At 37.6% G+C, this 13103-nt stretch overlaps 1 protein-coding gene across 1 annotated transcript in view; it reads left to right on the forward strand.

The window, feature by feature from the left end:
• Positions 1-13103, forward strand: part of GIGYF2 (GRB10 interacting GYF protein 2) — a gene marked incomplete at its 5' end in the record, with an annotated part of 108841 nt that overhangs the window by 21534 nt on the left and 74204 nt on the right. The window contains one exon of the mRNA XM_017859364.1: positions 10400-10579. Within this exon, the coding sequence (XP_017714853.1) occupies positions 10400-10579 (180 nt within the window). The remainder of the gene's footprint in view (positions 1-10399; positions 10580-13103) is intronic.

The following is a 13103-nucleotide window of genomic DNA, read 5'->3' on the forward strand; positions in this document are numbered from 1 at the left end:
GACCGGTCTTTAGTAAGTTTGCATAATCTTACTTAAGAGTTTATTTGAAAGTTCAAAGGGATGAAATTCCCTGCAAGATTTATTTTCAGCCGTCTTTCCTTATATAGCATGTTGAAGTGTGAGATACTTCCTTTACTAATCTTTTTTCTTTTTTTCCCACCATGTGTTTGGGGAAGATTTATTTGGATAAAGACTTATAGGCGTACATTAATGCATTGATGTTCTTAGTTTTTTTCTCGTGTGTCATCAGAATGGCTACCATTAGTTCCAGAACTAGTAATTAGATAATTTGGTTATCTGAAATCTTTTATTTTTTTTGGCTAGGAAACAAACTTTTTTTTTTTTTAAGGCTGTATGCAAAGACCTTGAATAGGAATAAAATTAATTGTTCTGCACCTGACACTTTTAAAAATACACACCTGTGTGAAAGAATTGAAGAATTTTCTTAAGGCTTATTTTAGTGATGTTTAGGAGATGTTTCCCTGATCAGTGTGATGAAGTATAGTATTAATAAAACATAGTGTATGGTGTACAGAAAATGTAACACAACACTGAAATAGCGTTTAGCTGGAAAATGTGATCCAGCTTGTCAGAATCCTGAAACGTGCTGTGGTATGGCTTTGTGCAATGCTTTAGTGAACAGTGCTTTTCTCCTCCTCTGTTAGCTGCTGATTTTAAAACTTTGACCAGACCTCAGATCACATGTAAGAGGATCTGAGAAACAAAGACTGTGATTGTTCAAAGTAAAATCTTGGAAGGCTTGCTGGGAAAATTATTAATGTAGACTAATATAATGCTACTTAGAAAGTGAAATCCGCCTTTGTAGAATCCTCTCCGTCCCCCCCAATTTAAAAAATATATTAATTCCTTCTTTGTTTGATTAATACCAAATACTTCAACACAAGTTCAGACACAGCATTTAGAAACACCTTCAGAACTAGGGAAGGTAAAGTATAAAGAAGGGATTTGTGGTGTGATGCTCATTCCCTGCTTGCACTGGTAGGAATTATAATGTATATCAATTTCCAGCTAACTAATTGAAGAAAAACAGAACAACACAACAAAAAAAAATACTAGAACAAGTATAGTATAATCCTGCTTATAGGAAGCAGAAGCACTTGAGTGTATCTGTCATGTGTTTTGAATATACATTATATATTTTTTATTTTCATTTTTTTAGACATAGAGTCTTGCTGTGTCACCCAGGCTGGAGTGCAGTGGTGTGATCACAGCTCACTGCAGCCTCGACTTCCCAGGCTCAAGTGATCCTCCCACCTAATCCCCCACCCCCTGTAGTAATACCACCACATCTGGCTAATTTTTTATTTTTTGTGGAGGCAGGGTCTTGCTGTGTTGTCTAGGCTGGTCTTGAACTCCTGGGCTCAGGCTGTTCTCTCAGTGCAGCCTCCCAAAGTCCTGGGATTACAGGCATGAGCCACTTCACCTGGCCTGAGAATATACACTATAGTAGGCAAGACAGATAAGGATTTTATTAAACTTAAAAGTCTTTTTCCATAGTATACTTGGTTTCAATATATTGAGACAAAAATGATCTTCAATTAAGAAGGAAATGTCGTAAGTGAATTTTGGATTTTCTAATTTCTGGATTTCTACAATTTGAAAGTCTTGCTATGGTCTATAAACAGTGATTCCTAACTGCTAACTGTGAATATTGTAGACCAGCTCTGAAGTGCCCACTCAGGAGCATAGCACTCCCATTACAATAGCCTGAGCATTTAAAGTCATTTCTGGTTGAAGTTACCAGGTTAGCTGGTGTAGGGGAAAGAGAAGACCTTCTCTCTTCCTTTTGAAGGTTTGAATAATTGAGTCCAAAATATAAACCAACAGTAGGTAGACTTAACAGAAGAAAAATAGTTTATGTGCTTATGCACAAGAGTCCCACAAAACTTGAGACTCGAGGAAGGACCAGATGATTGAAGTTCTTATAGCATTGGAATAGGGATATGGAGGTCCTGGGGGAAGGTATTGACTGACACGCTATGGGAAAATGAGGGGAAGAAATGTATGATGAACAAAAGTTGTCAAGTTATTGAGATAAAGTCTTTCAGGTATTAAAAATTAACTTGAGGAAGATCATTACTGGTCCTTTTAATCTCTTATGTGATAAGGTTAATCTTTCCTGATTGATGAAATTCTAGAGAGAGGACAAAGGAATTTTTTGAGTTAAGGGGGCATCAGAGAAGGCCCCTCCCTGTACTTGATGTTCCTCAAGTTCTCTCAGTTTGCAGTAATGAGCATACCAAAGCAGCATATTTTGGGGTGGTGTTTCCTGGGGCTCCTTCACTGAGATGACATGGATATTGGCACAGATGGTATGCCACCTTCAGCCAAAAACTCATGGTTCTTCCCATCTAGACAATGTGTTATTTCTGTTTTAGCTGTTTCACAGTAAGGTAATTGGAAATGGCTCTAAAACATTTCTTCTGTGAATGAACATAAATGCTAAATACCTGTTCATAGATTGATGGATTGTGTCTCCAAAATTATAATGATTAAATTAAGCAAGGTACCAAGACCAGGTAAATTATTCTATATTAAATCTAGTCCTCTGTCCCTAAAGACATTTGATTTTCTTTCCGACTGAAATAATTCACTATATAAATGTATCACATTTTTCTTGAGAACAATAACATCTTCAGTTGGAGTGCGATTTCTGGCCTATGTAAATAGGTAATCTCACAGCTTTAAAACTTTAGCCCTGGTCTCCATGTTCTTGCTTACATAGTGTACTTAGCTTTCTTTTGAAGATGCGTAGTCTCTTTCCATTTCCACATGTCCAAGCCAACTACTAATTGCCTTCCCACAGATTTCAGGCAGCCTCTGGGTGTGTACCAGCAGACAGCTGAGCATGAGGACTGTAGGGTTATGGTACATATTCAAATGGCCTGAGGACCTTTTTCTGAGATTCTGATACACTGCAGCTTCTACAGTCTCTACTGTTTTTTCAGGACTCAGATTAACCAGCTGAGCAGGTTATTTATTCCTCAGGGAGAAAGTTGTAACTCTCTGGGTATAGAATTTAAACTGCTCTGTCTTAGCCACCCTGAGTTTTGTTTATAAGTAATTGTAGGGGAGAAGGGTGGTAAATATCAACACTTGGGTGGGATGCCCTTTCACTGTTTACTTTGGTGTTAGAATATTTTTTTGGTGTTGATCAGAGAATATATATCTGAATAAAGTAATACAAAGTCACTCCTTAAAAAATTTGCACATAAACAACCTTCAAAGTCTGTCCCATAATTCCACTTTTGCTTGTGGAGATTGGGCAGTTGTAAGCTCCAAGTCTCACAGCTGTAGATTTTGTTGGCTGAGTGCCTCTTTGCTCCATCTGAAGTTTTCCATAAACACTATTTTTGGCCGTGGGTCAAACATGCACACAGGTGCCCTTTTACTGCTCTTTCTCCTTAGGAAGTCCACTCAGTTAGACCAGGCAAAAACCAACACTGCATTTTAATTTAATTTAATTTTTAGATGAATCCTATTTGGACTTAATACGCTAAGACTGAAACAACCAAGTATTTATTGCCACTGGGGAAATTATTTGTATATGCAGTACATATGTATTTTAGCACCTTTACACAATTTGCTTTTAACGTAAGGACATAAAATATACGTTTTCTTCATAGTCATGTTTGCTATATTGAATGGAAAAAAAGACATTTAAAATTTGTGTTTCTTTGCCTTTTGAGGGTCACAGACACCTTTAAAATTCTGACGAAAGCCATAGACCCTTTTCCCTGAAAGAAGAAGAAAGCATGCCAGCACAGAGTGCACTTCCAGTGCAAGGCTTCACAGCCCTGAGCTCATTCACTGACTGTAGATTAGGAATATTTGGTCCAGGCATGAGTTTGTAAATAATTCAATATGGTTTACTTTAAAATCATCTTGTTTGTAAATCTGTTAAGATTTTAAAAATAAGTCAACTGAAATACAGTATTTGGTTAGTCGACTTTGTCATGGTGCTGACGTTACAGAAGGAGGAAGCCTTTGATTTTGAATGCTGAGGAAGGGCCATGTAACTCTCACTCAGTTTAGTCCTCGTTACTATGAATTTTTGGAATTTTTAGACGTGAAGGGAACTTAGATGTCATCTTCTAAACTGCCCATGAATGACTAATATTTATCATTTATTTATTTTTATTTTATTATTATTGTTTTTGGAGACAGAGTCTTGCTGTGTTGCCCAGGCTGGAGTGCAGTGGTGCAATCTCGACTCACTGCAACCTCCATCTCCTCGGTTCAAGCGATTCTCCTGCCTCAGCCTCCTGAGTAGCTGGTACTACACGCGCACACTACCAGGCCATGCTAATTTTCAGTATTTTTAGTAGAAACGGGGTTTTGTCATGTTGGCCATGCTGGTCTCAAACTCCTGACCTCAGGTGATCTGCTCGCCTTGGCATCCCAAAGTGCTGGGATTATAGGAATGAGCCAACATGCCTGACCTATTATTTATTTTAAATTATATCAGGAATACATATATATATATATATTTAATTCAAATTACAAAGATGACAGTCTCCTTGGCACTCCCACCCACACATCCAAATTTGCACAAGTAAATCTGTAATCAATTTGGTTAGAAGGGATTTATTTTAATATTTTAGGGGATCGCTTAGATACAGTATAATTTTTAGTTATATTAGTAGTAATGGGAAATGTGCATTTTTATGGCTGTGTTTGAAGTCACCTTCTAAATAATTTCTAGAATAAAATTTTTATATTGAAGAGGTTGGTCTTAACCGTTTTTTTTTCAGGGGCATACATTTTGAAATCATTCTGTGGGAAGATGAAAACAAATTTAGTTCCATGTCTCCCCTTTTTAGAGATGTTGACACTTTCCCCAAGATGTACCATGCATGATTTGTCTACTACCCTTTCAGCTTGTTATACTTGAATCCCAGATCTCCTTCTTCCCATTTCAGTTTCTCTAGAATTTCTGGCTGCTTCCAATGGGTCAAATTTATGAGTGAACCATTAAGAATCATTTAGTGTGGAAATAAACCATAGGTTAGGAGTTTGAACACTGCCTAGGTTCTGTTTCTGATTTGATTATGATTCAGCTGTGTGATGTTGGGAAACCAACTTACAGGTATCCCTGTCCTTGCAGAAGCAAGAGAGTTAATGATGGTTGACTTAATCTCTTGTGGTTATTATGAAGATCAGATGAGATACATTAACACATTTTGTCAGCTGAATTAGGTTGTTTATTTACCTGTGTGTCCATGGACCTGGAGATCAGTTGCTGTATCTGAGCCTTATCTTTGTTTTTAATCCTGTGTCTCTAATTGTGTTTGTCTGTAAAGGAGTGAGTCATTTAATGATTGCTAGAGGTTTGAGAAAAACAAACAAGCAAACAAATGGTGAATTAGTACTATTTCTTTCTTAAAATTTTTTTTTATGTTTTAAAATTATAGATAAATATAGAGATGAGGTCTTATCATGTTGCCCAGCCTGGTTTCAAACTCCTAAACTCAAGTGATCCTCCCTCCTCAGCCTCCCAAAGTGTTAGGATTACAGGCGTGAGCCACCATGCCTGGCCGGTAGTACCATTTCTTTGGAAGAATATTCAGTAGTAGTAAACAAAGTTGAGCATACTGCGACCTAGCAGTTTTGATGCTAAATATATACCCAACAGAAATCCGAACATATACTTCCAAAAGTCATGTCCAAGAATATTCATAGAAGCACAATTCTTATGATAGCAAAAAGGTAGAAAACAACCTAAATGTCTCTAAACAGTAGAATAAGAGTAATACAGTGTGGTTTGTTTATACAGTGAGATCCTGTACAGCAATGTAAAAGACCAAAATATTCCTTGTAACAATGAGAATGAATCTCCCGTGCTTGCTTCGGCAGCACATGCACTAAAATCGGAACGATACAGAGAAGATTAGCATGGCCCCCATGCAAGGAGAATGAGTCTTTCATAATGTTCAGCAAAAGAAGCCAGATATAAATGAATATTCCATTTTATAAAAAAGTTTAAAAGCAGACAAAGCTAATATTTGGGGCTAGATACTAGGATAGTGTTTATATTGGGAAGGGCTGATTTGGGAGGACACATGAAGATTTTTGAGGCTCCTTAAAATCTTTTTTAAAAAATCTAAGGTGGTAGTTAAATTATATGTATTTGCTTTATGAAAACTCTGTCGGTTGTACATTTGTGATTAGTGTGCTTTTAAAAAATGTTTTCTTAAAGAGGTGGGGAGATGAGTGAAGTCCATTTAAAAGTTCTTAAGGTCTTTTCACCCTTATAAAAATGAGCACGGCCCCTGGAGGCAGAACTTACATGGCTTGATGAAAAATGTGGCTGTACTAACAAAAGAGAAACAAATGTAAAACAACCTTGTGATTCTCAAACTGTTGGAAAACCTGTAGCTCGTAAAGTTTGAATGACCAGTTCTGCATTCCTTGTTTCAGAAAGGATTTGAGGCAGAAAATTTGAAGATAAAGAGGAAAGCAACACCAAAGAAAGAATGATGAGATTTGGAGTCATTAGACCTGGTTTCAAATTCTGGCTCCAATTATTTTTTGTTTTGTTTTGTTTATTATTTTTGTTTCTTTTATTTATTTATTTTTTAAATGTGTTGTTTTTTATTCTTTTTTTTGGCTCCAGTTCTTATCTGCACACTTTGACTAGTGAAGACCCATTTCCTCATTTGTGAAGGAGGGGGCGGAGGTGTTGTGGAGAATGAAGTAGCCTGAATTTACATGAATGCTAGTTCCAAACCATTCTACATGAATATTGGTTCAACCCATTTTGAACAATACTTGTTCAGAAATTTCTGTAAAGGAGCTTAAATTTTGTTTCTAGGTGATTATTTACACATAATAATTTCTTTTTTTTTTTTTTTTTTTTTTAGTTTACTAAGTCAGATCTAGGTGTGTGTGTGTGTGTGTGTTTGTTTGTTTGAGACGGAGTTTCGCTCTTGTTGCCCAGGCTGGAGTGCAATGGCACAATCTCAGCTCACCGCAACCTCCACCACCCAGTTCAAGTGATTCTCCTGCCTCAGCCTTCCGAGTAGCTGGGATTACAGGCGTGCGGCACCATGCCCGGCTGATTTTTTTGTATTTCAGTTGAGACGGGATTTCTCCATGTTGGTTAGGCTGGTCTTGAACTTCTGACCTCAGGTGATCTGCCCGCTTCGGCCTCCCAAAGTGCAGGGATTCCAGGTGTGAGCCACCACGCCCAGCCTCAGATCTATTTTTTTTACTTGTAGCATCAATAAAGTTTACTTAGGTACCAGTAGCAGTTACATACAAGGTTCAANACAATCTCAGCTCACCGCAACCTCCACCACCCAGTTCAAGTGATTCTCCTGCCTCAGCCTTCCGAGTAGCTGGGATTACAGGCGTGCGGCACCATGCCCGGCTGATTTTTTTGTATTTCAGTTGAGACGGGATTTCTCCATGTTGGTTAGGCTGGTCTTGAACTTCTGACCTCAGGTGATCTGCCCGCTTCGGCCTCCCAAAGTGCAGGGATTCCAGGTGTGAGCCACCACGCCCAGCCTCAGATCTATTTTTTTTACTTGTAGCATCAATAAAGTTTACTTAGGTACCAGTAGCAGTTACATACAAGGTTCAAAAATTTACCTCCCTGAAATTCAGCATCCCTGAAATTCAATGGATAGGATTTTCTCATAACATGATCACATTTTTAAACAGCCTATTTAGGGCAACAGTTGGAAATATGTGATGAAGAAACTGAATAAATTATGCAGAAGTGTCCTTCTACATAATTTACTAAGAGGTCAAAGCAGAAGGATCACTTGAGGCCAGGAGTTCAAGACCAACCTAAACAACAGAGCAAGACCCCCATCTCTGCAAAAATTAAATGAAATGAAATTTTAAAATTAGCTGAGTGTGGTGGCATGTGCCTGAGGTTCTAGCTACTTACACAAAATAATTTCTAAAAGCTGCAATATAGTTTTTGACATATCAGATATTACATAATAACTGCAATAGATTTAGATTATGACTTCTCTGGTAAGCCAAGTGATATAATTTGGATGTTTGTCCCCTCCATATCTCATGTTGAAATTTGATCCCCAGTGTTGGAGGTGGGGCCTGGTAGGAGGTGTTTGGGTCATGAGGGTGGATCCCTCGTCCCCTCCCCACTGTAATGAGTTCAAGAGTCTGGGATCTCTGTCATCTTTCTCATTCCCTCTCTCACCATGTGACATACTTGCTCTCACTTCACCTTCCACAATGAGTAACAGCTTCCTGAGGTCTCACTGGAAGCCATGCAGATGCTGGTGCCATGCTTGTATAGCCTGCAGAACCATGAGCCAAATAAACTTTTTTTTTTTTTAAATAAATTACCTAGCCTCAGGTATTCCTTTATAGCCATGCAAAATGGACTAATAAACCAAGGAAAGCCAGAATATAATTCTGACATTCCAGACACATCCTGCAGGTAAAAGCAAGGTCATAGATAATAAAACCCTTGCTTGGTGGTTGAAAACAGCAAACATTTATTATCTCAGTTTCTGTGGGTTGGGAATCTAGAAACAGGTTAGCCTAGCTGGGTGGTTCTGGCCCAGGGTTTTTGTAAGGCTGCACTCAAGGTGTCAGCCCATGCTGCAGTCTCTCAGAGCTCAACTGGGGTTCGATCCACTTCCAGACTCACTCATGTTTCTGGTGGTAAGCCTCAGTTCTTTGCCATGCAAGCTTCTCCACAAGATCTGTGTCACTACATGGCAACTAGTGTCCTTCAGAGAAAGTGTCCAAGATGGAAACTGCAGTCTTCTTTAATATTGTAAGTGGCATCTCATCACTTCAGCTGCGTTCTGTTAGTCCAGCTCATAATTAGCGGTAGAGGATTCCACAGAGATCAGCAGGCTGGGATTGTTGGTGAGCTCTTAGAGGCTGCCTACCACAATAAGAAAGCAGCAGATCATGTTTCCCATTCTCCCAAGATATTTTATCTTTCAATAGAATGATACCTTAGTAGCAGACTAACAACCATATGGGCAAGCAGGATGCTGAATCTCAATATATGTAAGATGGAATATAACAGAATGACCAGAAATTAGAATCTCATTTTCGTATGCTGTTGTTATCTATTTTTTTTTCACTTTTAGTATGGATTAATTAAAAGGATTGAGTTTGTCATTACGAGACACGAACTTTTATTTTTCATAAACTGAGGACATCAATGTATGTTATTCTGGATTTTCAACTATTTTGATGTGAGATTTTATAAATGTTATGAGTTATATATGTTAGCACATGTGGAATGGTGACTGAATAATTTGCACAATTTAGAATGATCTTGTCCTTTTAAAATAGCAGTTTAGTTTACTTGGTGTACCGGGCTCTCTTGACATTAATGGAACTTTTTAGATACTAAGTTAGACATAGCTTAGCTTTGAATTCTGTCCAAAAGCAATTTATGGTATGCCTGTATTGTATTAGGTGCTAGAGTAAATGAGGTTATACTACTTTTCAGTTTTTGTTTTTTTTTTTGTTGGGGGGGTGGGGGATGGAGTCTCACTCTGTCGCCCAGACTGGAGTACAGCGGTATGATCTCTGCTTACTGCAACCTCTGCCTCCTGGGTTCAAGTGATTCTCCTGCCTCAACTTCCTGAGTAGCTGGAATTACAGGCACTTGCCACCACACCCAGCTAATTTTTGTGTTTTGAGTAGACACGAGGTTGCACCATATTGGCCAGGCTGGTCTCCAACTCCTGACCTCGTGATCTGCCCTCCTCGGCCTCCCAAAGTGCTGGGGTTATAGGCATGAGCCATCATGCGGCCTACTTTTCAGTTTATAATCTGTTTTGGAATAACAGAGGGCCTGACATGTACAGATGCCATGTTTAGGCAGAATCACCAGTAGGTGTTGGTTATATAAAGTATGTTGTATAATGAAAAATATCGTATAACTTTAAAAAGTATGTGCTGGTAAGGAGGGATTGGCAAGATACAGTGTTAGTGAAAACAGCAAACAAAACAACATTTATAACATCCAGAGGGTGGCGTTTGTGCGTGTGGATGAGGGAGCTATGTATACATGTATAAGTATACCCACAGACAGTGCTTGGAAGACTTTATAAGAAACTTGATGATGGTTACTTCTGGGGAATATGACTCTGAGGGTCTTGTGTAGGAAGATGGACTTTCCATTGCATGCCTTTTTTTAAAAAAAAACTGTACATAATATTTTTGTTAAAAAATAATTGCACAGTCTATGAACATTCAGCCTTAAGAAATGTGTCTAATAATATATGCAAATACCCTCAGTTATTTTAGTGATTTTTCCTGAATATTGAAATGGACACATTTGCAGGAAAGCTTGAGTTTAGCTGTGAAGTTTGTTTTCAAAATCTTTACCGGCAGAGGCTCATGTTTACTTACCATATTATTTTCTTTATAGGGAGACCAAATTTTGAGGAAGGTGGACCAGCATCAGTAGGGAGAAAGCATGAATTTATACGCTCAGAAAGTGAAAATTGGCGCATCTTTAGAGAGGAACAAAATGGAGAAGATGAAGATGGAGGTTGGCGACTAGCTGGATCAAGGAGAGATGGAGAGAGGTGGCGACCTCACAGTCCTGGTAAGAATTCTGAGTAAAGGTCCATAGGGAAATAAGGGAAGTTTGATGGAAATAGGGATTAAATGGAAAAGATAAACTGGCTTAAAAAAGGTGGGGGAGGATTCATATTTATGCTGTCACAGTTTGATTACTAGAAAAAATTGCAACATAAAAATTTCCTGCTACATGTGTTCAGTTGATTGAAATAACTTTTCTATTTTTCTGGGGCAAATAGTGTAGTTTAATGGGAAGCACCTGCTCTCAACTGCAGAAATGAGGGTTTCATTCCGTTTTGTCTACTTCTAAATCTTTAAATCTTTTTTCAGCTTTCTTTAAGATTTATAAATGTATAAAAATTATACACTTGAAATATGTGCTTCCCTCCCCAACAATGGGTGTTTTTCCTAACAAGAAAGGGTTTATTCTTTCATTTTTTCCCCTCGAAAATGTGATTTAACCTTATTTGAAGAATAAGCTTTAAAGCTAGGTCAGAAACATAATCACAAGTTCATTCTTATGTCCTTCTAACTTTAGAAGGAGAGAGAATAGTACTGATTAGTGGTTTTTAAAGTTCTTCTGTTTGTCTCTTAAGAATGCTTCAAACTGTTCTTCTTGGATATTAGATATGCTGGTAATTGAAGACACTAGTGCTTTGTGTTAAAGTTCATATCCTACCACAGTGCTGATTCCATGCCTCATGATAATCAGATGCAACTGTAGTTCCAGTCGTGGGGTCATGCAAAACTGAAGCACACAAAGTATGTGCATGCCCTGTGAATTTAATGTGTATGACAGTATTTTATCAACCATGTGCCAGAGAGGCTTACCTTTAATACAGGAAATTATGATAATGTAAACTGTTTTCACTTTTAAAAATCAAGTTATTAGCAAAACCACTAGCTTAGATCTGGGTAGACATTATATAACAGGCATTCAGAGTATTTTAAGGAAGTGGTAGGTGGAAACATACTGAAGTTAATGTTTGGGTAGGGTTAGGATACTTTTATACCAACTCTTCATGGCTGCCTCTTGGGTGGGTTTTCTGTCATTAGTGGGCATTGTTTACATCACAAGATCTAGACAATTTTCATTAGTCTGTGTCCTGAGCCAAATGTTACAGTTCTCTAAAAGGCATCACTGCATTTTATGCTGAGCTTGTCTGTAGGCAGAGGGTTTGTAGACTATGTTCCCAACAAGCATTCAGTGAAGAATGGATAGAATCTGGGCTGAGAGAGAAACGAAATTCCAGCTGGTCAAAAACAAACAAGGTGAATGTTTTGGAAGATGAACAGTGTTTTTTGAGCCCAAATGTCTGATGTTGATTCTATTAAAGGGAGTTTATCAAAGTACCTCCCACCCAACAACTTAGAATTTGGATATATATTATCTTCTCATCTTTTCTAAATCTTTCTTTCCCCCTAATATTTGACTTTCATGTCATTTTTGTCATCAACTTGTGTATCTTCCAGAACTTTTAATCCATATACATATATGTTTTTTCAGTCACACCTGTGGCTGAAATCCATATATTTTTAAAAGATAGTTTGGGGAATACAAAGATATATGGGTCTGAGAAAACAGTGTAAATGCAATTTAAATAAAGAATACCGTTCACTTTTTAAACCCAGTATATTCAAAGTATAGCCTGATTATAGCAGTTTTCATATGTTAACTCTTAACGTTTGTTAGTTTATGGTTAATCTTTTATTAAGATTTGAGTAAAACTTTAAATTATTTTAACTGCTTTTATCTTTATGAAAACAGGATCCAACTTTAGTTTAGATGTAGGGTCTGTAAATCAGCAGTCAGCCTTAATAAGTACCTTACATGTCTTACATGCTGTATTTAGTTTTGTGAGTAAAATTTTGTGAACTACTGGTAAGATAACATTATGGGATATAAAATAGGGCTTCCAGCTGGATGTGTATGGAGGTGGGACCATTAAGGACAGGAAGGCATCCAGTCTAGGAGCTGAAACCTAAGAAACTCAGTAAGAGGAAATATGAGCCAGGTACCTAGAAGGATAGATTCCTATCATGATGTACATTTAGACTATTAGAAATGAAAGCAGTACAGAGGGCTCTGAAATTCATTTGATCATGAAGACTTTTTTTGCATAATGGCTCTAGGTTTCCATGTAAGCAGTCTGGGTATAAAATTCCTTAGTTCTCATAGGAATTAGTAAATAGTGTTTTGTTGTTGTTACATGAAGGGATGGGAGTGTGGGAATAAGATTTCTTTTTGTGAGTGGCTTATCAGATGCTACCTGTATTTGGCTTTTTAACATTTTGCCCTTTGTTTTCCAATTTGATTTTAGATTGCTGGTTTTGCAAATTTTGTCTCAATAGTGAGAACATTTAGCTCTGGCCACATTTCTTTTCTTATCCCCCACAGAGAAAGCAGTCAAGGATGGAAAATTCTAATAGGTTAAAGCCTGCTTTTCTTTTTAAGACTCTTTTAGACTCTGTCAGAGTCTAGGTCTGTCAGATTTTAACAAGAGTTTCCATTTCTTTTTTTTTTTTTTTTTAGAAAATACCTTAAGTAG

Source organism: Rhinopithecus bieti, unplaced genomic scaffold (assembly GCF_001698545.2).
Source record: "Rhinopithecus bieti isolate Rb0 unplaced genomic scaffold, ASM169854v2 scaffold_50517, whole genome shotgun sequence".
Taxonomy (NCBI): domain Eukaryota; kingdom Metazoa; phylum Chordata; class Mammalia; order Primates; family Cercopithecidae; genus Rhinopithecus; species Rhinopithecus bieti.